A 22447-nucleotide genomic window follows, 5' to 3' on the forward strand; every position below is an offset into this window, starting at 1 on the left:
TCTCTTTTGTCAGAAGGGCTCAGCACTTTCTCACCTTACCCTGCTGCTGTTCCTCAGATCTGGTGCTCTGCCTGAATCTGTTCTTTATGTGACTTAATAACCTGCTGCAGGCAAACCAGAGGCTGCTGACTAGGAAGGCATCCCACAGCCCTCAGGTATGTGGGTGAGACTTTACCTCGCTGTAAATGCTCTTCTGGAAATCCAGCTCCTCCTTTAGCGTCTGCAGGCGGTTCTCAGCATCCACACGGCGAAGCATCTCATCCTGGAGCTGCTTCTTGGCATCGTTCAGACCAACTTCCAACTGCGGGAAGAGGGAAAAGTGAGAGGAAGGGAGAACGAGAGGAAAAAAAAAGTTTAAATTTCTGCTTTAAGTAGCCCCTTTGTATCACAAGCCTGGCCTGTTACTTTGTAGCCCTCCTTTATAAGTAAGCACACCTTCCCCCAGCTGCTCTCTGACCTCCAAATCAGTAACAGCACCCTAAACTTATTTTTCATGTAATAATTTTCAGTTTGCCTTTAAAAAGGGAAATACAGAGCCACACAGATCAACTACATTCAAGAAAACTGGGAGATTTTTTTTTTTTTTTTTTTTTTAATTAAGAACTAGATGCGTTACATAGGAACCTCGAATCTGACAGCAGATAAGGACTGTAAGGCCAGCTCGTCTCAGCCCAATTGTCTTTCTATTACAGTGCCATAGACTCCCAGTTGATCTCTGGTTTATTGCGAGTAAGGATATTTTTGCCTACTAAGTGTGCAGGAGTTCATATGACCTGAAAAGTTGTAAAACTATTACTACTTTCCATAGCACTACTTGATATAGGCAGTGATACACAGACAGACAGTCCCTGCTCCAAGGAGGATACATTTAGACTTGCCTGTTAAATTTCCTTTCCTTGAATCCCGCTAACTAGTCCAGACATGGATTTATGCCCTCCCACCAGCAGATGGAGACCAAGACCCATAGCCTTTTCAGTGACATCATCACTGCTATAAGGGGTGGAGCAACACAGGCACTTGCCAGTATCCTTATGTCAAAGCAAAACTGAGAAAAGGGAGGAAGAAATCCTCCAGTAGCAATCATCCTCTTTGGATTCCAACAGAGAGGAAAAATAGAATTCAGAAAGAAGAAGACGTAGAGAATCCTTGGGATTTCTTCACAAAGAAAAAAAACCTGAAATATCTAAGAGACTCTCGATCAAGAACAAACGAAATTGCAGCCATTGACTTCCCAGAACAGCCCTAGATTGGTCTAGCAAGATTAAATTCCTCTTTCAAACAGGTAAGACTACATTTCTCCTTCTTGGGCATCCTGGGAGACCCATCCCGACGCGTTGGAAAGACCCAAACTCCTTCTAATGCGAGTGGGAGGAAGACACGGCTGCTTTGAGAACATGTACCCCAAATGTAGCATCTGGGACATGGAATGCATTACCAGACCGATGTTAAAATGTGTTCAGAAAGCAGGCTAAAGCTATATTTAAAAAGGCATTGGATAATGATGAGCTTGCACTGTGTTGCTATGTTAAGAGTATGTTCTGTCTTATGCTGACTTTAGATGTATTTTATATGGGGGGGGTTCATATTTTACATGGAAGATTGCACAATATAAGATTTTTAATAAATAAATCAATCTCCCTTGACTAGCACATCTAGCCTGTAGTACTTCATGAATGAACGTAAGGAAGCCCAGGTAACCACCTTAGTACAAATGTGCTCTAGAGTAATTGCTGTAGATTCTGCACAAGAGGAAGCCTGAACCCTCATAGAATGAGCACGAAGAGCCTGTCGACTCTTCAGCAGATTATACTGACCAGATTGTCACTTTAATACATTTGGACAGAGAATTTTGAAGCTGCCTCCCTCTTGCAGAGTCCATCAATCCAAACAAACAGCCTATATTGGGCTTCCTAAAGGGATTTGCCACCTTCAAATATGAGAAGAATGCAATGAACGTCCAAAAAAATAAAAAGAGTGGAGCAATCTGAGCCTACCAGGACATTCACTTTCTGAGAACCCAAGCAGAAGAAGAGTTTGGTTTAACTGAAAAGATGACACGACCTTGGGTAAGAAGGATGGCACTGGACAAAACAGAAACCAACTTAAAGATCATATAACTCATCTGAAAATAGGCTCACAAGAAAAGCCATCTTTAAAAGGAAAAAATCCTGTAAAGCAGCCTTGAAGGGAAAACCCACTAAAAAAAAATATTCCAAACCAGATTAAGATCCCATTGGATAACTAAGGCCCTAAATGGAGGACAAACAAGGCTTACGTCTGTGCAGTAAGTGAGACACATCTGGGTGGGAAGCCACCAAGACCCCTCCTGAATCCAACCAGGGGTGGATTCCCGATGACGACCGGCCCGGGGATTCGCCGCCCTGGCTGGACTAGGAGATACCACGTGACCAGCCCACCGGGGGATGCTCGATCCCCCAATAGGCCAATCCGCCCTTGAATACAACTCCTGTAACAGGAAATGGTCGCAACTTGAACTGTCAGGGAATCAAGGGCTAACCCCCTTGTCTAAACCCCTTCTGCAGGAAATACAAAAAACATTATTGGGAATATCTGCTTGCCAGGGTGAGACAGACAGATCTTTGCAACAATCCTCAAAAAGAAACTAGATGCAAACGTAATCCAATGAAGTGGAATTTTTTTATATTTTTATTTATTAAACGGGCTTTCAGCAAGAGTAGAAATTACTGCAGAAGATTTCTGGCAAAGCATCAGTGTGCTCAACCTCTTATAGCAGTGATGTCACTGTAAAAGGTTATGGTTCCCCCCCCCCCCCCCCATCTCCATCTGCTGGTAAAATGGCATAATGCATGGGTCTGGACTAATCTAGCGAGACGATAAGGAAGTTTACAATATAGTCAAGACATACCATCAAGACCAGAAGTTTCAGGAAATGTGTTTAGGACTGTAAACCTGGCTAAAATGTACACAAATGTTATGAGCAGGGAAAGCCAGAGAGAGTTGAAGATCAGTACAAAATGATGGACTTGGCTATGGCCAGACAGGGAGCACGATGCCCCAGTTCAGAAAGAGACTTTTGCTGGCACAGCAAGATGGAAAATGCATACCCTAGTTACGAGAGGAGCAAGGCCTTGTGGTGAAAGAAGGAAGAGTAGTACCTAAAATATTCACATTCACGCATGGGGTGTGGTGAGGAACGACATTTTTACATTCCCTGGGCAGCAGGCGCAAAGCACGCACAGAAATATATGCATGGTCACTGCAAAATGAAAAATGGATACAGGTTCATCCTCTCCTGCCCTCCCCTCCCCCCCCATCCTCCCTACAGGTTAAAAAAAAAAAAAAAAAAAAAAAGGTAGCCAGACTTACCTGCAGCAAGGGAAGCAGTTATCAAAGGGCATTTCATGTGCCGAGCCCATTTACCTGCGTCAACACCCCCCACCCCATAAACGTGAGGCATCGAAATGGAGAATATGACTGCACGCAAGACTCATCCTGTGTTTCTGCCTTCATTTCATTTCTGATGCAGGACCATAGACCCCCCCCCCCCCCCCAATTGATCTCCGACTCCCCCTTCAACTCTTCATAACTAGAAATATCTGTTTACGACCCGTAGCCGATTCTATAAGCCGTGCATTTCCCCCCGTGGATGCTTGCAGCGTGCCCGCTATCCGCGCTGGACGAGCCTGGTTCCCACCAGCCGGGGGGGGGGGGGGTGGGGGGTCAACGCGGTTTTACCTTGGCGATCTGCGCTCTCAGCTCGCGGATTTCGTTCTCCAGGTTCCTTTTCTCCCCCAGCGCGGTGGTGAGCGCGGCATCCTTGGAGTTCAGCAGTGCCTCCAGGTCCTTCAGCCGAGCCTGTGCGGCCTCCAGATCTGCCTCCTTCTTACTGTTCCTGAAAAAGAGAAAGACAGCGGGGATCAGTTGTGACCAAAAAAACACAAATACAAAAAGCAGCACAGGGCAAGCAAAGAACAGAGAACATAAGAGTCGTCATATCTAACGCTCATCAGGCCCAGAAGTGGCGAGTGGCAGAGATATCTCCGTTTCCATCTCGAAAAGGACAAACTCTGAAAGACAAGGATGCGATTTTCTGTCTTGTGAAGCAGGTACAACATGACATTTAATTGAGTTCGTATTTTACAGTTGTTGACCGTGCTGGGCTTCTGATTAGGGTGCAAAAAAAACAAAACACCAAAAAAAAAAAAACCAAACACACACCACCGTCTGCACAGAACCTCGCTCAGAAAGCAGCCCAACCAGCGAGCAGACTCAAGAGGTTCTGTAGCCGATACAGACCATAGTGGAGCAGCATAGATTGAGGGAGGCAAAACAGTGGCTTGACGTAGAGCAACGGTTAATGGGTCCCATGCCTTTGGTAGCCGTAAGGTGGCAGCCAAGACATACTTGGTGACCTATTGCTGATGTGTCTTCTTGTACTGTTAATACAGTGAAAGTACGGTCTCAATAGAAGGACAGGGATTATTTTTGCCGTTCAGCCTGGTTTCATGATTTGGATTTCCCCCGGGTATGACCTCTGGATTTCCCAAAAGGTGGCGTGATAAAGGGGGTTTGGAGGGTGGAACATCTTTGGGAAAGGAGCGAGATATTCTCGCCTTTGATCATTTAATAAAGAAATATGACGACATCTTAGATCAAGACCGGTTTATCTAATGCAAGTAAAGCATTTTATACAGCGAATAAAAGGGGTAATTACTGACCCGCATAAGGGCAAAATACTTTGAGGCTCTCTGTGAAAGGGCAGATCAGAGCAAAGGGACCATCTCCAAACTATACTCCCTATTGAATCAGGATCTACCGTGGGAGGCACATCTAGGGGGTGAATTATCTGAATCAGTTGTACTGTTAGCTAAAGACGAGGTCAGTGGCAGAGCCTCGGATGGAGAACGGATACAAGGGACTACTGCGATGGTATCCGGACACCCATCAAGCTTCACAAGCTGTTCCCACAGGTGCCCGATGTCTGTTGAAGGGAATGTGGGGAGCGAAGTTCCTTTTACTCCTGTTTGGTGGGGGGTGCTCACCTATTGCTTGGTTTGGGGGAGGATATTTTTGTGCCATTACAGATGTTACAGGATGTTAGAAGCCAGGGAGCCCAGAATGTTATTGTTGGGTATCTCAAGTCCCACTCATGATGTGATACAGCACTTCTGCCTGGCTACTAGATGTGTTCATATATTTGATACTGGACTTCTTCCAGTTCTGTTTGTTACTTATTGCTGTGAGCATAATAAAAATCTTAATGGGGAAACAAAAAAAAAGTCTCATAAAATCGGTGTCCATTATCTCAAAAGCTACACAGAATAGTTTGGGGAAATACTGCTTCACTATCCTACCACAGGGGTCTCCGTAATATTAATTTTATCAGTAAGGCAGCAGCCGAGTGGCAGCACAGGTGAAAGCCCTGCAGAAGTGCTGGTCCCAGCTCCTATTCCTCCTAGGGCTGGGATGGGAGGTCCCGGCTGCTTGGTCACCAGCAACATCCATCGCCTGGTTTTAGGGCTCCATTGACCTCTGCGCTTCCCAGTCAGACTGCCACGACAGTGGCTGGGCTGGACGGAAGGGATAGAAGAATTAAACTCTGTGGAAATCCACACACATCCCTTCCCACAAAAATGAAGGCCCTTGAATTGGAGCTTCAGCCATCTTCACTTGGTCAAAACAAAAAAAAGGTAACAAGCAGGTTTGGGGAAAGCTGCCAATTGGTTAGAAGAAACCACTTGGCTCAAAAACCACAGAGTAACCCACTGTCACATTTTACAACAACAAGGCATGGAGGGAGCTGGGGGCTGCAGATGTATTACAGAAAAAACATAGCATCCATGATACGGCAAATCAGTTGCCACACACTCTCCCTGAGGCTGAAAAGTGAAATGCAAGAAAAAGAAAAGAAAAAAAAAAAATCGCCAGTTTACCCAGAAAGATCCTCCCCTCGCTTACATCCGCGACTCACATTGGAAACAGATGAGAATTTTCTAATCCTCCGCCGTTTTATCATTGATATCACTCAGCCCCCCCACACCTGTCCCGTTAAACTGCACCCTTAATTCAAGTTTCCACCCCAGGACAGCTGTTAAGGCCGCGAGCTTCTGTCTGATCATAACTTGTTGCCCGCCAATTAAAAGAAAAAGAACAGCCTTTCCTTCCTCTTGCTTTATTGTGCCTAATCCCTTCATAATGAGGGCTGGGAGCTCCTGGTTTCCTGACCTGGCAGGTTCCAGCCCCTGTATATATTTTACAGGGGCATCACCAGCCATTTCAGAGTGGATTCTCCAGCAAGATCCAGCAGCAAGTTTCTAGCTAATTAAAAAAAAGCAAAGCACCTCCCATGAATTTCTCCGGTAAGGGCTCCTCATGCCCCAGGACATGGAGGGATGAAGGCGCCTCGCTGCTGTCATCGCTGGAGAGAAGTTGCCAAGCAGCAGCGTATACTGGCGTTCCCGCCATCTTTTCATAATATTTCATTGCGGTGTATACCATGCCCTTGCTGTGTGCGGCGCTGGACAAGAGAGAGCTCTCTGCTCCCCGTGGGAATTTTCTGGCGTTTTAAACAAAAGCCTCCTGACTGCAGAGATACAGGCAGAAAAGCCACAGGATCAGGCGCTGTCAGGACAAAACGGCCGAAGCCATATATCCAGATCAAAACAGCTTGGCTGAAAGTTGCCCTCTTCTTGTTGCCCAAAAAAAGTAAGTGTAGGCTTCCAAAGTGAGACTACTTATAGCCAGGGTATAAAAAGTGTGAGTTCTATGGGCGTATTTAGATCGGGAGAGCAAAACCGTGTGCGTCCTTGATATGTTCAGAAATACCTATGCTATTTTTACCTTCCCCCCTCTGCCTGGCCGCCTGCACAAATGGCAGGTGCACTTTACAGCTGTAAAAAAAAAAAAAAAAAAAAATTAAATTACAGAACACAATACATATTCTTTCCCTTTGAAAACTGAGCATAATGTATGTGGGCTAAAAGCGCCCCGTGCATTGCAAACAGAAGTGGACTACTCGAAGCTACCTCCTAATCATCACAGCCGGGGTCTAGAACCAGCAACCTCTGGTTCTAGACCCATCCACCGAAAGGAAATCTTCTAGACAAGCAGGATTTCTCCTAGCTGGTAAAGTGGTGGTCATCTTGCATCAGTAGGGACAGTTCATAACAATAACCGCTCTGTCCTGTGATCTAGCTACTGTTTCCCCATGTTGGATCTCTGTTTTCCATCCAGAGGATAAAATATTTAGCATTGAAGCCTGGCAACGAGCAGATGATGATTAAGATCATTATGCTTGGCAAGGAGCAGATGATGATTAAGATCATTATGCTGACTGAAATGCACACAGCTTTCTTCTGGTCTGATCCTTCGTCATCACATATGATAAACCCAACAGCGAGTTCCCTTTTCTGGTCTAAAGAGAGGCGTCCTGAAAGAAGGCTGGACTTCTAAAAAAAAAAAAGAGGATCTACGCAACGCAAGATTTTATGGGAAACAGACGAGCTGTTAATGACATCTAGGGATCCTATCCTGTGGAAATCCATGCAGTAAATACCTCGGAGGAGTTTGTTTTTTTTTTTTAATTTAAAAAAACAAAACCAAAAAAAAAAAAAAAAAAGAGAAAAAACTTTTGTCAAATTCCTGAGAGAAACAGGGGACAGTTCTGGTCAAACATTGCCTAGTCACTAGGACTTCTCCCACTTCCCAGGATCACCCACTGATCAAATAAACAAATGCAGCGTGCCAGCAACTCCTTCACAGTACACAGCAGACTGTCATCGTGACATGCTTAAACTCTGTTTACCAGAAGGCAATGCGGATGCAAAAGAAAACCAAACATTAAAAATACACAATTTAAATTCAGGTTTTAAAAAGGAAGCCAACACAATGGAGACTATACAGAAGAAAAATGCTTTCCTGGCCTGGTAACATTTTGGGGGAGTGATTCTAACTCCTAGAAGACCATTTTGCCCAAGCCTCAGCAAAAGTAATTCCCGTATAGGAACATCTTTTCATGAACCCAGGAACAGTCGTCCCTGCAGAGTTACTGGCTTGTAGAAGATTGCGCATCGGATGCTACAGAAGCTTTTACCGAGGGAAAACAATTGTATACTACTGGCTGAGAACTCGGGCACATTTTTAGCTCTTAAATCTGGCTCCAAGCAACAACGTTTGTATTTTTAAGCCCAGCTTTCAAATACTGCTGAAGGCGGCTTACAGCATTGTTAGTATTCTGGTAAAATAAATTCCTGCCCCCAAAGAGATTGCAGTGTAAGTGGGTACCTGAGGCAGGTGTTCTCTGGAACAGAATGCTCGAGCCCTCCCTGGGGGAGTGGGCATGTGGGAGGCCGATTGTGGCTACAGTAGTAACCCTCCCCCTCCCCCCCTCGTTCGTATACAGTACTGAAGTGCGCTTACGAAGAGGAATCCCTACGTACGAGCCGTTAGCCAGCATGAAGGCTGGACTCTTCCACGCTCTGAGAAAAGAGTCCAGGGAAGAAAAACAGAAGAAGATCAGAAATCAGTAAAGGCGCCTCACCAATTTGAATGTGCAAATATCCCTTGTTGTCTAACAAAGCAAGCGACACAGATAAATCTGACCAATGCATCCCCCTTTAAACTCCAGCAAACAAGATGTGACCTGATGGAGCAGGTCACACTCAGATAAGCTGGAGACCCAACCAGAAGGGCACAAGGAAATCCTAGGACAGGGGTGAACTACTCCAGTCCTCCAGAGCCAACAACCAGGCCAAAGTTTTCAGGAGAGCCAAAATGAAAGTGCATGGAGATAAGATTTGCCTGCTATGGAGGCAGTGCAGGCAAATCTTCTCATGCATTTTCGTTGTGGATATCCTGAAAACCTGGTCTGTTTGTGGCTCTCGAGGACCAGATTTGGCCTCCCTTGTTCTAGAGGTTGCAACCTATTCCAAGATCACTTCCCTCCACCCACGGGGATGGCTTTGGAGTGCACCGTTCTTGACATTGCAAACTCTGTAATTAGAAGAGAACCCTCACAGAGCTCCCTTTGAAACGTCCGGTTGGTACGCTGACGCATTGGGGAGTCGTGGAGCGGAATTGCCAACCCAACCAGTTTAGGAAAAACAGGATTTGCAGCCACAATTGCAGCTTTTGAGCTACCATAGCTGTAAGCAAGTCTTGGGATTATCAAGGTGGGCCCAAGCAAAAATGCTCAAGGATCGAATGCAAGGTTGGGGGCGGGATTAGGAGCCAACAGTGGTATCTTGACTTCATAAAAAGGTCTAAAGGACTGTGCCATGCCTCAAAAACAGAGAAACAGCAGACACACATTAAATGTAACAACTGCACAGGATGTGTTTCCTGCGAACAAAAACAGCGTCCACTGTTAACAGAAGAAATAAAAGGAACCTTAGGCAAACACGGAAGAGAACACAAATCGGGAAAACTGCCCTCCTGCAGCCACCCAGACACAGCAGGGCCATTGTGCCATTATCTGGGTAAAATCTTCGGCCGTGTGTCACCAGGGAAGAATGACAGCCCGGGACAGGTGGTACGGCAGGGAGTAGCTATTAATTGTGCTGCCAGGAAGAGCAGGTGTTGCTGGGGTCTGGGCAGGAAGAACTCAAAGGAAAAAAAAAAAAATTAGTAGGATGGCTTCTGCATGAAAGTCTGCTCACGTGGAGCAGCTTCCCAGGAAGATTGGGTGGTGGAGGCACTGGTGCTAGAGTAGACTTGGAACGAACATGGGAGATCCCTCAGTGGTGAAGAAGCAAAGAGTAGGGGGGGGGGGGGTCAGGGAGTGTCTGTGCTACTGTAGTGGGTACAGGAGAACATGGGTTTAGTGGCCCTTACAAAAATCCACAACAAAAGAATCACATTAGTATTCAAACATCTAGACCAAAGAGAGAAATAATAATAATGCTATCAATGGCTTAGCCCATCCACTTCTAAACACCATGAGGGCAATTTTCCAAGGCATTGACCCTGATGAAGATGCCTATAAAACGCCTTCAGAACGGCCGAGTGCACGTACAGGCTCCACGGCGTGGGCACATTTAGGTCACGGGAGAGAAGTAGCGTGGGTGGGTAGGTGTGCTCTTCAGGATTTACGTGGCCTCCCCCAGCAGCTGGCCATACCAATAGTAAGAGCAAAGTGTGCAGATGCTTTTAGGCCTATGTACTTTGCAGCTGCTGCTATTTAGCAGGGAAATGACATGGGTGTTTTCTCAACATTTGAATCAAGTACACACGTAGTTTGCAACCGTTCAGGCTGTTGGAAAATTGCACCTCCATAAAATTTTGGTTTTTGCAAAGATCTATCAATTTAATATTGCACTCTAGAGCCTACCTGTAGCAACATTAGCTAGGAGAGACGTCCTGGAGGCCCTACAAGGGCCATTCCTCAGGCAACTTAATAGAAGAGCCCAGTTGCATCCTGTACGGACGTAGCAACAGTCATTTTAAGAAAGTAAATTCCCCATTGCTGCTGTCACGGTAGGGGGAATGTTTAGGGTCTAGTGATCTTTGTACTGTGTGGAAAGGCTTCAGAGGGATAGCAGTATGTTAGGCTGGTACAGCAAAAATGACAGGAGTCGGGTGGCACCGAGTTTCTTCAGATGCACGTGTGCTTCAATATTAAACTGTGACCTGAACCATAATAAAAGATTAGGATCTTAGATATCAGGAGGGCGGACTCAGAGAAGCCCTATAGGGACTGTGAAAACTCAAGGGGAAGAGGAACTTTGGATCAGCAAGAAAAAGGGAGAAGGCAATAAAGGTAAAAAGAGAAGGACTTAAGATTTTTGCCTATTTCTGGTCTTCTTCGCAAATCCCACCTCTTCCTTTCTATATTATCTATTTACTTTTTGCAGAGCATTTAGAGATCTAAAGAAGGCTGCATTACCTTTTATTGATTTGGGGACATTTTTCTTTTCTATTTGGGCCTAGGCATGGTCGAACCACCTGATAATTTTACCCATACTCCTCTGCCTGTTAGCATTAAAAAAAACAAACCCTTGCATAAAACAGGAGGAGTGAATAAGGTGCAGATTGCAAGACCGTGCTGGCCATGCCCCTCACCATTCTCTTCATCTTGCCCTTGAAGATTTGGGAGGTTCCCAGGGACAGCCAAGTAAAGAGAAAAATCTTTATTATGAGAAAAGATATTTTAGGAGCAATGCGGCATAAAATTACAGAGCTTGAGAACCCCTGGGCTTTGCAAGAGAGATTATCTAATGCCACCTCCCCCTAATCCGCAGACCAAAGGAGTTAGGATCTTTATAAGCAGAACATTTTTCTGACTTGATAATGCTCTTATCTTAACTGTACCCTGCTAGTACAAGAAGTCACATGACTTACAAGAATGCAGTTAAGTTAATGCTGACATTTGACATCTCAAAATAAGCAGGGGCGGTCCAAGGCAATCTGCTGCCTGAGGGGAGGGATGAAAGGGCACCCCCTCCCCCATGGAGCAGTGCAGGTGAAATCACCAAGGGGGGGGAAGGCAGGCAATGCAGGGTGAAGTGACTTGCCCAAGGTCACAAGGAGTGGTAGTAGGATTTGAACTCTGGCTTCCCTTCGGGCCAATACAGTGCACCCACCCTCCCTCTCGTATATATATGCACACACACCCCCCCCCCGCGATTGGACACACGTTTTGGATGCGCTAGCTTTGCCCCTTATTCAGTAAGGGGTAATAGCGCGTCCAACCCCCCCAAACCTAATAGCGCCCGCAACATGTAAATGCATGTTGATGGCCCTATTAGATATTCCTGCGCGATTCAGTAAGTAAAATGTGCAGCCAAGCCACACATTTTGCTTTCAGAAATTAGCGCCTACCCAAAAGGTAGGCGCTAATTTCTCCGGGCACTGTGAAAGTGCACAGAAAAGCAGTAAAAACTGCTTTTCTGTGCACCCTCTGACTTATGGCGATATTAAGTCAGAGGTCCCGAAAGTTAAAGTAAAAAAAATAGAAAAAAAAATTTGAAATAGGCCCGCGGATCAAAAATCGGCCCGTGGCTGTCAGCGGGCTCGAGAACCGACGCCGGCAAAATTGAGCATCGGCTGTGAAACCCGCTGACAGCCGCCGCTCGGGACGCGCTAGTGTCCCTAGCGCCTCTTTTTACCGCCAGGCCTAATTAAAATAAATTTAGATACTGAATCGCGCGCACAGGAGAGAGAGAGTGGCCTGTGCGTGCTCGCCCGCTCTCCCGTGTTTTTACTGTATCGGCCCACTTGTTTGCAGCTCACTGCTCTAACCACTCAGTTTTTGGGCCAGTTATTTTCTTGTTCCCCACTAGGGGGTGCCAGAGAAGTAATAATGGGGGTGGAACGGACTCCTCCATTCCCTACTACCTGCCTCCCACCCTTCTCCAGCATTTTCTCCCTGGGGATGTGAGAGGTTGGTGAATGGTGGGAGTCTGTGTGCGTGGCACACTCTCTTAGGGCCGATGCAAGGATATTAGGTGCCCTAGGCAATCCTTACAGCCTTTCATTCCCCCTTCCCTCCCAATTAAAAATTATGCATTTTTTTTCCTTTTTAAAATGTAAAAACTTCCAACCTAAAAAGGCAATTGCATATAGAAAATAGATATTCCAAGTACAATCTTCTGAAGTAAAATATCACCACAACAGATAATTTTCAATAATAATAGTTTAATAGCCTTAATAAATGACCTTTCTCATAGTAATCAAGGCAGTTTACTGGATCCCACATGGTATTAGGCCTATGGCAAAGTTCACTGGGTGTGGATTTAGCCCACAGAAAGCCAGGAATAAACTGGACTACAATTCCAGTATAATAAACCTTCCATAATTGCCAGTACTCAACCTATAAAAAAATCCATACTGCAAATATTACATTTATTACATCAGGCCAGGTTGTTGTAAATCCCTACATAGAAACTGCATGCTGGCAGAATACCTAACCTCAGTCACACAAGCAGAACACAGACAGACTCTCACCAAATACAGAATAAAGAGACCATAAAGTATAATAGAAAGGTGCAGACAAAAACTGAACTGGAAATCACAAGAAGCCAAACTCTGCAAGCAATGCAAACACAAACAAGAAATATAACACCTTAAGTATACCAATAAAAAGAATGTCAAATCCGCTGATAAATAGAACAGCCAATTAAAGACATGTATACAAGTGTTTAAAATATTACCAAACACTAATAAAATATTTCAAAAGAGCAGATACATCGCATCCAATAATTAAAACTAACAAGGATTAAAAAACCCCAAAAACTCTCCCACTCTCCATACCTGGGAACGTTAGATTTCCAGTCTCCTGAGATTGTCGTAGACTGGAGGAGGGTGCACATCCTTTAACCTCATTTATACAGGTACTCACACATGTGCGTAGGCATTCTCTCTCAGACACACATACAGAAGTACTCACGCACACCACCTTCTCATACACACGCATACTCTCTCATACATATGTACTCTCACCCATTCTCTCATACATATATGCGCACACACCCACCCTCCCTCGCGTATATATATGCATACACATACCTATCCACACCCACCCTCCCCTTCATACTTACTACAAACTCACTCATCCCCAAATGTCGGCTAACAGTGGGTGTCCAACCCCCCCCCCCGAACCTAATAGCGCCTGCAACATGCAAATGCATGTTGATGGCCCTATTAGGTATTCCCGCGCAATTCAGATAGTTATGGCCTGGATTGGCCACTGTTGGAAACAGGATGCTGGGCCTGATGGACGCTGGGTGTGAGCCAGTATGGCAGCTCTTGTTATGAGATACTTTAGCATTCTTACAGCTTTGGCTATTTCCACAGAGCTGATCAGTTCACTCTTATTATGCTGCTATTATCCTATTATCTCCATGCTTGTTCACCACCACCCACTGGTCTCTCTCCACAGAGAGCCCCCTCAAAGCATCCTTACAGTGCCACCCTACAATAGGCAGGTAGCTACAGACCAGGTCCATCTTACTTCAGTAGGGATGAAACTATTGACGCAAATAAAATACACCCTCCCCTACCCATAAGAGACTGGTAAGCAAGCTGGACAGCATGAGGGTAGGACAGAAAGCTGTACACTGGATGAGGAAGACCTTGAGTGGTAGGACTTAGAGTCCTGGTGGTAAAGTCCACAAAGTGATCAGCGGGTTCCCTAGGTTCTGATCTTGGTTCTTTTAATATCATCTTTATTAGCTAAATTACTGAGGAAGTTTGTGTGGTTAATTTAGTTCTAGAAATCTGTAAGAGTACACACACTGGAAGGGGGCAATAACACTGGAAGAATGGGCCAAGATTTTGGGACAATGAACTTGTCCACTAAAAAAAAAATGATGAAGACGTATATTTGGAACTCAAAACTCCGTTAAGTTCTTGATTAGAAAACCAAGAACTGGAGACCTCAAACAAGAAAGAGTTGATCTCAAAATAGCTGGTCTGTCAATGTAATAAAGCAACGGAGAGCTTGGGTGTAAAATGAGAGGTAGCACCAGCTGAAAAAAAAAAAAAAAAGGAGGCGGCGTCACTAGAAAGGACCTCACACCTTTAGGACTGTATTGAGTTCTAAGGCTCTAGCTTCACGAGGACAGCAAGAAGGAGAGTTATTCAAATGATAAGAGGCCTTTTTTTACAAAAAAAAGTTTAAAATGCATTTGCTAGAGATAAAAAAAAAAAAAAAAGGGAAGGAGGGTGGAGATGTCACAGAAACATTCAAGTATTTCAGTAAAATTACAGGAAGGTGACAGTTTCCATAGAAAACAGAAATCCAAGTACAAGGTGTTCATGAGCTGAAGTTGCAGGGAGGAAGGTTCAAAATACGAGAGGGTGGTAGATACCTAGAGCCAGTCAGAAGAGGCCTGTGTGAGAGAGAGAATTCAAGCACGCTCGGGACAGATAGAGAGGGCAGTGTTAAGAGGTTGCAGCAATGCAGACAACTCACCCTTCACTCCTTCCAGAGCGGAGGTGATGAGAAGAGGGGGGGGGGGGGGGGGATGAATAAAAGGAGGCACAAGCCAGCATCACTGCAGGCCCCGGAGTTAGCAGAGGTGGAACCAGCAGACAACTCCCAGCAAGGGGGGGGGGGGCAGAATCTAGATGCCACAGGGACCTAGACAGCCAGATGTTCAGATTTAACAAAGCTCATTGGTAAGACCTGGGGAGGTGGGAGGACCCGAGTGTTGGATTACATATGGGAACCTGCAGGCTCATCTCCCAGGATGGAAGACAACAAAAGAACTGACGTGGAGGAGGAACAAGTGGTCAAGCTCCTAGGATGAAAATTGGGCCATCTGGTCTTTCTGCCATCATCTACTATGTTAATAGACAAGGAAAATAATATATACCAACGAAAAGAGCCAGAGTGCACTTTAAATGGAATAAAATTCATGGACTTAGGTGTATGGGGAGGGAGGGGGAATATTTTTCAAAATATCCCATGTAGTTGCAAACATCACAGGTACTTTATGCAAATTTTCAAAGAGAAACTATCCACCTTCCTTCTTTGTTAAAAAAAAAAAAAAAAGCGGCAAAGGTTCGTGCATTCAGAGCCTCCATGTACTTTGCAGATTGCCAGTTACCCCCATTGAGTGTGCTGTTGCGAAAGATTTTTATAAATAGGAGGCCAAAGTCTTTGACAGTGGAATAAAACATCTTTTACACGATGCCTTATAATTTAAAATTATCTATGCCCATATTAAAATGATAACGAGAAGAATTAACTTCTTTACTCTTTGGACGAGGAAGCAGAAAACAAAATGGCCGCCACCAGGCACTGTGGATCACAGGAGGAGTCTTAAGGTCTCAATTCCTTTCAGTGCAAGAATGTTTTGCGCCAGGAGAATACGACCATCTCGCCCCCTTTCTAACATCGTACAAAGCGGGGTGGGGAAGAGAGGAATAAGAGGTGGTTAGACTCCTGAATGGTTACCTATATTGAGTCCTTTTTGTCATATGTACAGGTCCTCGAGACGTCGGATAACTTATCATGGGAGGTGTCCTTTAGGAAAAGCTTTTTCTTCAAGATACCACTATTCTCCGTACAACTGATCAACCTCCGTGTGAGCCTCGTCCTTTACCATGTATAAATACCCTTCAGTTGTATTTTCAAGCGGTATCTTTGTAGAATGATATTGAAACACAAATGTTTAATCACCGCTTGCCTTCGTGGGGGGGGTGGGGGTGGGAAGGAAGTAACTGGTGTTGGGATCAGTAGCGGCTGTGGGGGCAACTTTACATTTCTTGCTATTTTGTGTATTGTTCTGAATATGGGTAATCACCATGGTTGTCTATTGGACACATTGCTTATTTCATTCTCAATTACTGTTTATGCTTACTGTCAGCTGCTGATTGTTATCTACAAATGCTGTTTTACTTTGGAAATATTAATAAAATATAAATTACAAAAAAAACAAAACACTTTTGGCAAGATCTGTCAGTCCCAACCAACTGCACCGAGCTTAAAATAGGAATACAGGCTCTTGCTACATAGTGTCTAGCAACAAACCTCAATTTTTTTTTGTCTATTATGCAGGCTAAAATCAAATATGATAAAAGAGAATAGACGAGATGGGTAGAGGGTGCAAATTATGCCACCCTCTGTACAATGCGGATCAATGCCACCATTTCCAGCAGCGATCAAAGCCAGACAGAGGGGAGAAACATTACCGTGGTGCTGGGTAGCGGCACGTGAGGGTAGGCACGATGGAGGAAGCCTGGCCTGGGGGCCGGTCAACGGCTCTGGTCGCGTGCCCCCACGGCAAAGCAGAGTCCTGCAGTAGGAGACGTCGCACGAGAGAGAGATGGCCCAGCGCCACTGCTTCACTGAGTGGCACGGAGTGTGAGGCTCTCCTCCTCAGAGCCTCAAACAGGAGGAGAGCCTCACACTCAAGTTACTGGTTTTAGCAGTCATCACGGAGATGCAAGAGTTAAAATGTAGAGATAAATATATATTAAACAGTTGAAGGAAACATGCTTATAAAAAGAGGACCCTTCTGAACATGCATCCCTGGTACAGAGTGTCACTGTCCAAGGGGAGACCTGCTGCTGGGAAAAGCTCATTTTGGACTGCATCCCATATATTACATATTAGGTCATTAAAGGTTACAGAAAGGGGTTTGTTTTTTTTTTAAGTTATTTAAAGAAGAATAAAACAAAATCATGGAGAAACTGGTTAGGGAAAAGGGAATTTAAGCGACATGCACAAGGTCTCACAGAGGAAGAAAACAGCACGGTGGAAGCCAGAGTCCGCAGCAATGTTGCACCTTTTTTTTTTCCTGCAGTGGTCCTGGTGGTTGAAAGCATGCTTACCACATGGGCCCGCCACACTAAGAACAGGATCCCTTATTGCACAAGACACATTAACAGCCAGGCACTGCTTGACAGGACGGTCTGCTAATGATGGGCTTTTATCATTTAATAAAAAAATAGGTTATTTGTTCTTTAAAGCACCTAAGGAACACCCAAGAAGGTGGAACGCCCTGTTCAGAATTCAAACATGGCCAGGAAAGCCACTTGTGGAGACGTGTTGGGGAATACGTCCCACCCCCCAGCAAAACACAGGCTGTACTCGAAAGCAACGTCCAGATAACGACATGTGTTAGACGAGGTTATGCACGGCAGGTGACACCAGGTCCATGGAGAGAGCTTTGTCAGTAGTGAAAAATAATCCAGCTGAATGCTTAAAATATGCAGGAACATAAATGCAGCTGCTCACCAGGTTTCAACAGATCCTGCTAGAATTGTTGAAGGCACAAATACCAACAAGGTTTTTTGGTTTTTTTTTTATCATCCAAGCATGCATTTAACTAAAAAGAGGCTCATCATTCTCATTTCTGTTTCATTCCTAGGCATTCATTTTTTCTTATTTTTAAAACCTCCTGTGCAGCCACTGACAGTGTTCTAAAAGCAGAAATAAGGGGGTGCTGCTGTGCTGTTCAATAGCATAAACTTCCCTTTGAACTGCTGAAGAGGGACAGATACCTCCCTCCCCCTTCAAGAAGAGGAAGCACACGAGAAGACACCTGCTAACCTTTGCAACCAACCGAGCGTTACAAAAGAACATTTCCCTTTTGGGAGTGAAAGTTATTCAGTCTTGGGCCAAGGAGGGCCTTATGGATGGAAACCATAGAAAGAAAAAAAAAAAGGGAAGAACCATAAAAACCCTGGAGAAATCTTGTGTGTAAACTTCTCTCTTTGAAATGTGATAAACACAGGATCGCTGGTGACTATAAAAAGGAAATAAATCAGATAACCGGTGGCAATTTTGGTGCAACATTTCTGCAATGGTGGTAACTTGCACGGAGCAGCAGTTAGAATCCTAAAACAGAAGGCACAGAGTGGCAATTAGAACTCTGAACACCTTGCTGGGCCATTTTGATCTTTATCTGCCGTCATTTATAAAATTGTTACTAGGACTCATCCCATTCTTCTCCAGCTGAAAAGACAGGAGGAAGAGGAGGTAGGGAAACACAGGGGGTTTTGCACTGCACATACACGCAACACAAAGACCACTTGTCCTAGCTGAGGTGGTATAGCACTATGTACCACTACGTAGCCATAGAAGGCATAACGAACTATTGGATTCTTGCAGAAACCGCAAATTCAATCACTAACAAAAAGTATATTTGCAACAATAGATCCGAGACATTTTATCTTTGCCAGAGCTAAAAATAAAAGTAAGTTAACAATTACTTAAACATGGAGGAAACAAGAAGTGCCACACACAGCTCTCATTACTAATGCTCTGAAATTCCTGGGCAGAGTATCTTCAGCCCCTGCCTTCCCGGGCACAGAAGGGCACCTCATTGAAAAAGCCCTCCACTGGCTAGTTCGGAAACTGCTTTCTGACTCCAAAATACTTTTAAAAATCAGACTTTTGAGGTAAACCTGGCTGCATTTTGGCACAGAAAGTCAAAGGACTATGTTCTTGAGTGGTTTTAAGTGTCATTTTTATCTGTATGTCTAACGTAGAACTCTGTGTAGGCTTGTACACCGCTTAGACTACTTCATTTTGTTATAAGTGGCCTATAAAATTTTAAATAAAAAAAAAACAAAACCACACTGAACAGGCCGCTGCGGGCCCGGTTTTGCACCATGGCACATAGATCCCAGCTCTTTGGGTGCTTGAGCGCCCCCTCTCTCGAGCAAGCTCCTTCACTGTGTGCCGTGAGGGGTAATTTGTGTCGAGTTTAGCACCCCCGATCATTTTGAAAAGTCAGCATGCAGGGACTTGTAGTTTTGATTCGCTCATTGATTTCTCTAAGAAAAAAAATCAGAGCTACACATCCCTGCATGCAGGCAGGACCAAAAGATGAAGGCGGCAGGCTGCACAGACAGGAAGGCCACCGAAAGGCCCCTCGCGTTACACAGCTGCATGGGTGCCACCAAAACCCAGCAGGCATGCAGGTCTGCAGCAGAAGAAGCCACAGCAAAAAAAAAAGACAACTTGTTTCTCATCTATATGTTGGGACTGCTATTTTATACAGCTTACGAAAAAAAAAAAAAAAAAAATCATACCCTAAAGTAACAGCAGAGTCACTAGACTGCTATATTTGGGGGGGGGGGGGGGGTTTGTCATCAGGTCAGGTTGATCTTGATCCAGTCCTGGTTTTACTCCTATTGCATGAATATAATTCCTGCAAAAAACTAGGTCTGGCTCAGCCTGTCCTAATTTAAAAAAAAAAAAAAAAAAAAAGACGACGTTAGTTGGCCAACCCTAAATTAGGCAGCTGACTGTAACCAGAGTTGGCACGCTATGGGCAGGCGGTGGCCTTTGCCACTGTTTGGGCAGTCGTTTCCCCTGGCAACCGGAGCCCGTGCTGCCCCCTCTTTTGCAAGGGGCATTTCCTCTCTCACGGGCCCCGCGAGAGAGAGAAAAACGTGGTGTGGTTTCCCCAGCTGTAAAAAACAGCCTTGGAAAAGATGACTCAAAGGAAAGGAAAAACAACATTTCTCAGCAGAGAGGCTGCGAAAAGGGGGAAAGAGAATAGTTTCTAAGGACTTTAGCTGGATACAGCATGACTCAAGGCTCAGCTATTCTGGGACAAATTAAAAAAAAAAAAAAAGACAATCGTCTGGGCCCCTGCACACGCACGCTAAAAGCCCAGATGAATAAACAATACTCCTTTTATTTAAAAATGGAATTTGTCTCCTTTTAACACAAATCTGCAGGACAATCTCCACCAGAACCCAGAAGGAAAAGGGCAAATACATGCAAATTAAAAAAAAAAAACTTTCTGCTGTGTGTTACTAAAGAACACAACAGTGGGTTTGAAACTTAAATAGCAAATGAGTCAGAGACTCAGCAACTGAGAATTGAATGTCCTGTGTAGGAGGTGGAGAGACAGTGTCCTTCACAATGAGGACAGCCAGTGGACGCCAAGCCATCAGGGGACACCCGTCCTGGCTGAAAGTGACAGCAGCGGCTCGACCCATCCGTCTGGGGGCAGGATTTAACCTGATGTACCGCTTTTACTGTAGCTCACCTTGGAGGTTATTATGCCAATAAGGCGAGGCATCAAGCACGAGAAACTGTGTCTGACCAACCTTAAAACCTGGCGTGAAGGGTCAGCCGGGATCCCGTGACTTGTGCTGCTAAAGGTGGGCTTCACCGGATCACCGCTACCCACTAGAGTTGCCAACTCACCCCCCCCCCCCCCCAGGGCAATGGAACAGGCTGATCCGGTCCTGCTTTTGCACGCATGGAGCTGTCGTTCCGATTGTCCCATTGGATTTCCCTTGGTCAGAACGACAGCTCCATGCGTCAATGGGGTCAAAGCCAGGAGTGGATCAGCCTGCTCTGTGGACCTGGGGTGAGTAGGAAACCCTGGTACAGTCCTAAAATAAAATGTTAATAAGCACCACAAATTAAAAATGTGTGCAGGATTTTGCTCTACCTTGGGGGTTCTCTCACCCCCAAATTCCTAACTTCTATTTGTAAGCATTTTGAGATCTATAGTTCCTCCGTTTCAAGCTAAAAAAAAAAAAGTTACTACAAATTCTAGAATACTTAGTGGCAGGAGGTTAAAAACACAATGGAGCAACTCAAAGAAAAAAAGATATTTGCAACATGGGCGTAGAGTTGCACACTGGCTCCATTTTTTTCCGGAACAGATTGATCAGACCTTGGTTAACCCCACTGCCTGCAGGGACTTGTAGTTCTGGTGTCCCTATGAAAGACAAGGCTGTAAAGTGCATGCAGGCAGCGGGGGTAAAACCAGGACTGGATCAACCTGCAGCCAGTTCGGTGGCCCCAGGAAACCATTTTCCCCCCCAAGGTTTATTTTGGGACACCTGCAGAGAGAAAATCCACAAGCGTGGTGCAGAGGCCTCCCCCAACCGACGGCTGTTTAAGAGGGGGGATACCATGGCATCACCCTTGCAATGAGTTTGAACTGCCTGGTAAGACTATTGCTTTTTGGAATTTGATTTGGGGGGGGGGGGGGGGGGGGGGGTTTGGCATAAAACATTCAGCTGCTGAACAGCAAGGCCTGCCAAAGCATCCAAGGCAAAAAGGTCTCTCTCTCTCTCTGCCCCTTAGCAGAAAGCTTAATTCTCATTCTTTGGGGGACCTTTCGGTGCTGCTGATCCATTCCCAGACTCACAGAAGGGGCAGAGAAGGTTCCCTACGCTTCGTGCTGCGCTGCATGGCTTCCCTCAGATGTGCCCCTTCCTCACTCCCTTAAAAACTGTTCAGCGACAGATGTTGCAACAGCTCCAAAGCTACAGGGAAATGGCAAAAAAAAAACAAAAAACAAACAATGGAAAGCAAATAAAAAGAGAGAGGACAGAGTCAAACAGAAAAGGTAAACAGTTGCATTAATACAATTACAGTGCAGCAGGGAAGGCTGCGGCAGCGGCTGTGCAAGCCAGTGCTGTTTCGCTGGCAGCAGCTTAGTCAAGCCTGCAGTGAGGGCCCTTGGATAAGGAGGTAAGGATTTCTGAGGGCCTCCTCCTTCACTAGAGGAGCTGTTATCTCACACACTCACCCACAGCTCCCCCTGTGGAGATCGCTCTCTTATTTGGGACCCTGTGGTGGGTGCGGTGTCTCCAGAGTCGTCACCATGATGGCTGGCGGGGAGGGGGAAGACCAGGGGGGGTGTCCCCTTATGAACAGCAGAGCAACCAACTTTGGGTTAAGTGTAAAACGCAAGGCAAAAATCCGGCACAACAACTGATCCAAGTCCCTGTATAAACATCACGACTTTGTGCTGATTAGGTGGAAATCCGATGGCCTAACAGCTCTCTGGAAGGCAAAAAAAAATAAAATAATAATAATAATAACCCTGCGGCTGTCGCTAACTCAGCAGGAAAAGTGGGAAGGTTTTCAAGCTCATTTCTAAAGTGGCCTGGTGTACAGAGGGGCCTGGGAGTTTCCTACGTCCGTGTGTCCAGAGTCTGAAGGGAGGGGGAAGGGAGAGACAAGCTGGTGGTGGAAAGTGAGTCTGGAGAAATACAGCAAGTGCCAGAGCCTTTGGGGAGGTTGAAGGGTGAAACC

General features: G+C 45.3%; 1 protein-coding gene across 1 annotated transcript in view; it reads right to left on the reverse strand.

Annotated features, from left to right (window-relative positions):
- Positions 1-22447, reverse strand: part of LMNA (lamin A/C) — a 63812-nt gene that overhangs the window by 21356 nt on the left and 20009 nt on the right. The window contains exons 2-3 of the mRNA XM_029580180.1: positions 3718-3874; positions 176-301 (exon numbers count right to left, since the gene is read on the reverse strand). Coding sequence (XP_029436040.1) covers positions 176-301; positions 3718-3874 — 283 coding nt within the window. The remainder of the gene's footprint in view (positions 1-175; positions 302-3717; positions 3875-22447) is intronic.

This window comes from Rhinatrema bivittatum, chromosome 16, assembly GCF_901001135.1.
Source record: "Rhinatrema bivittatum chromosome 16, aRhiBiv1.1, whole genome shotgun sequence".
Lineage (NCBI taxonomy): Eukaryota > Metazoa > Chordata > Amphibia > Gymnophiona > Rhinatrematidae > Rhinatrema > Rhinatrema bivittatum.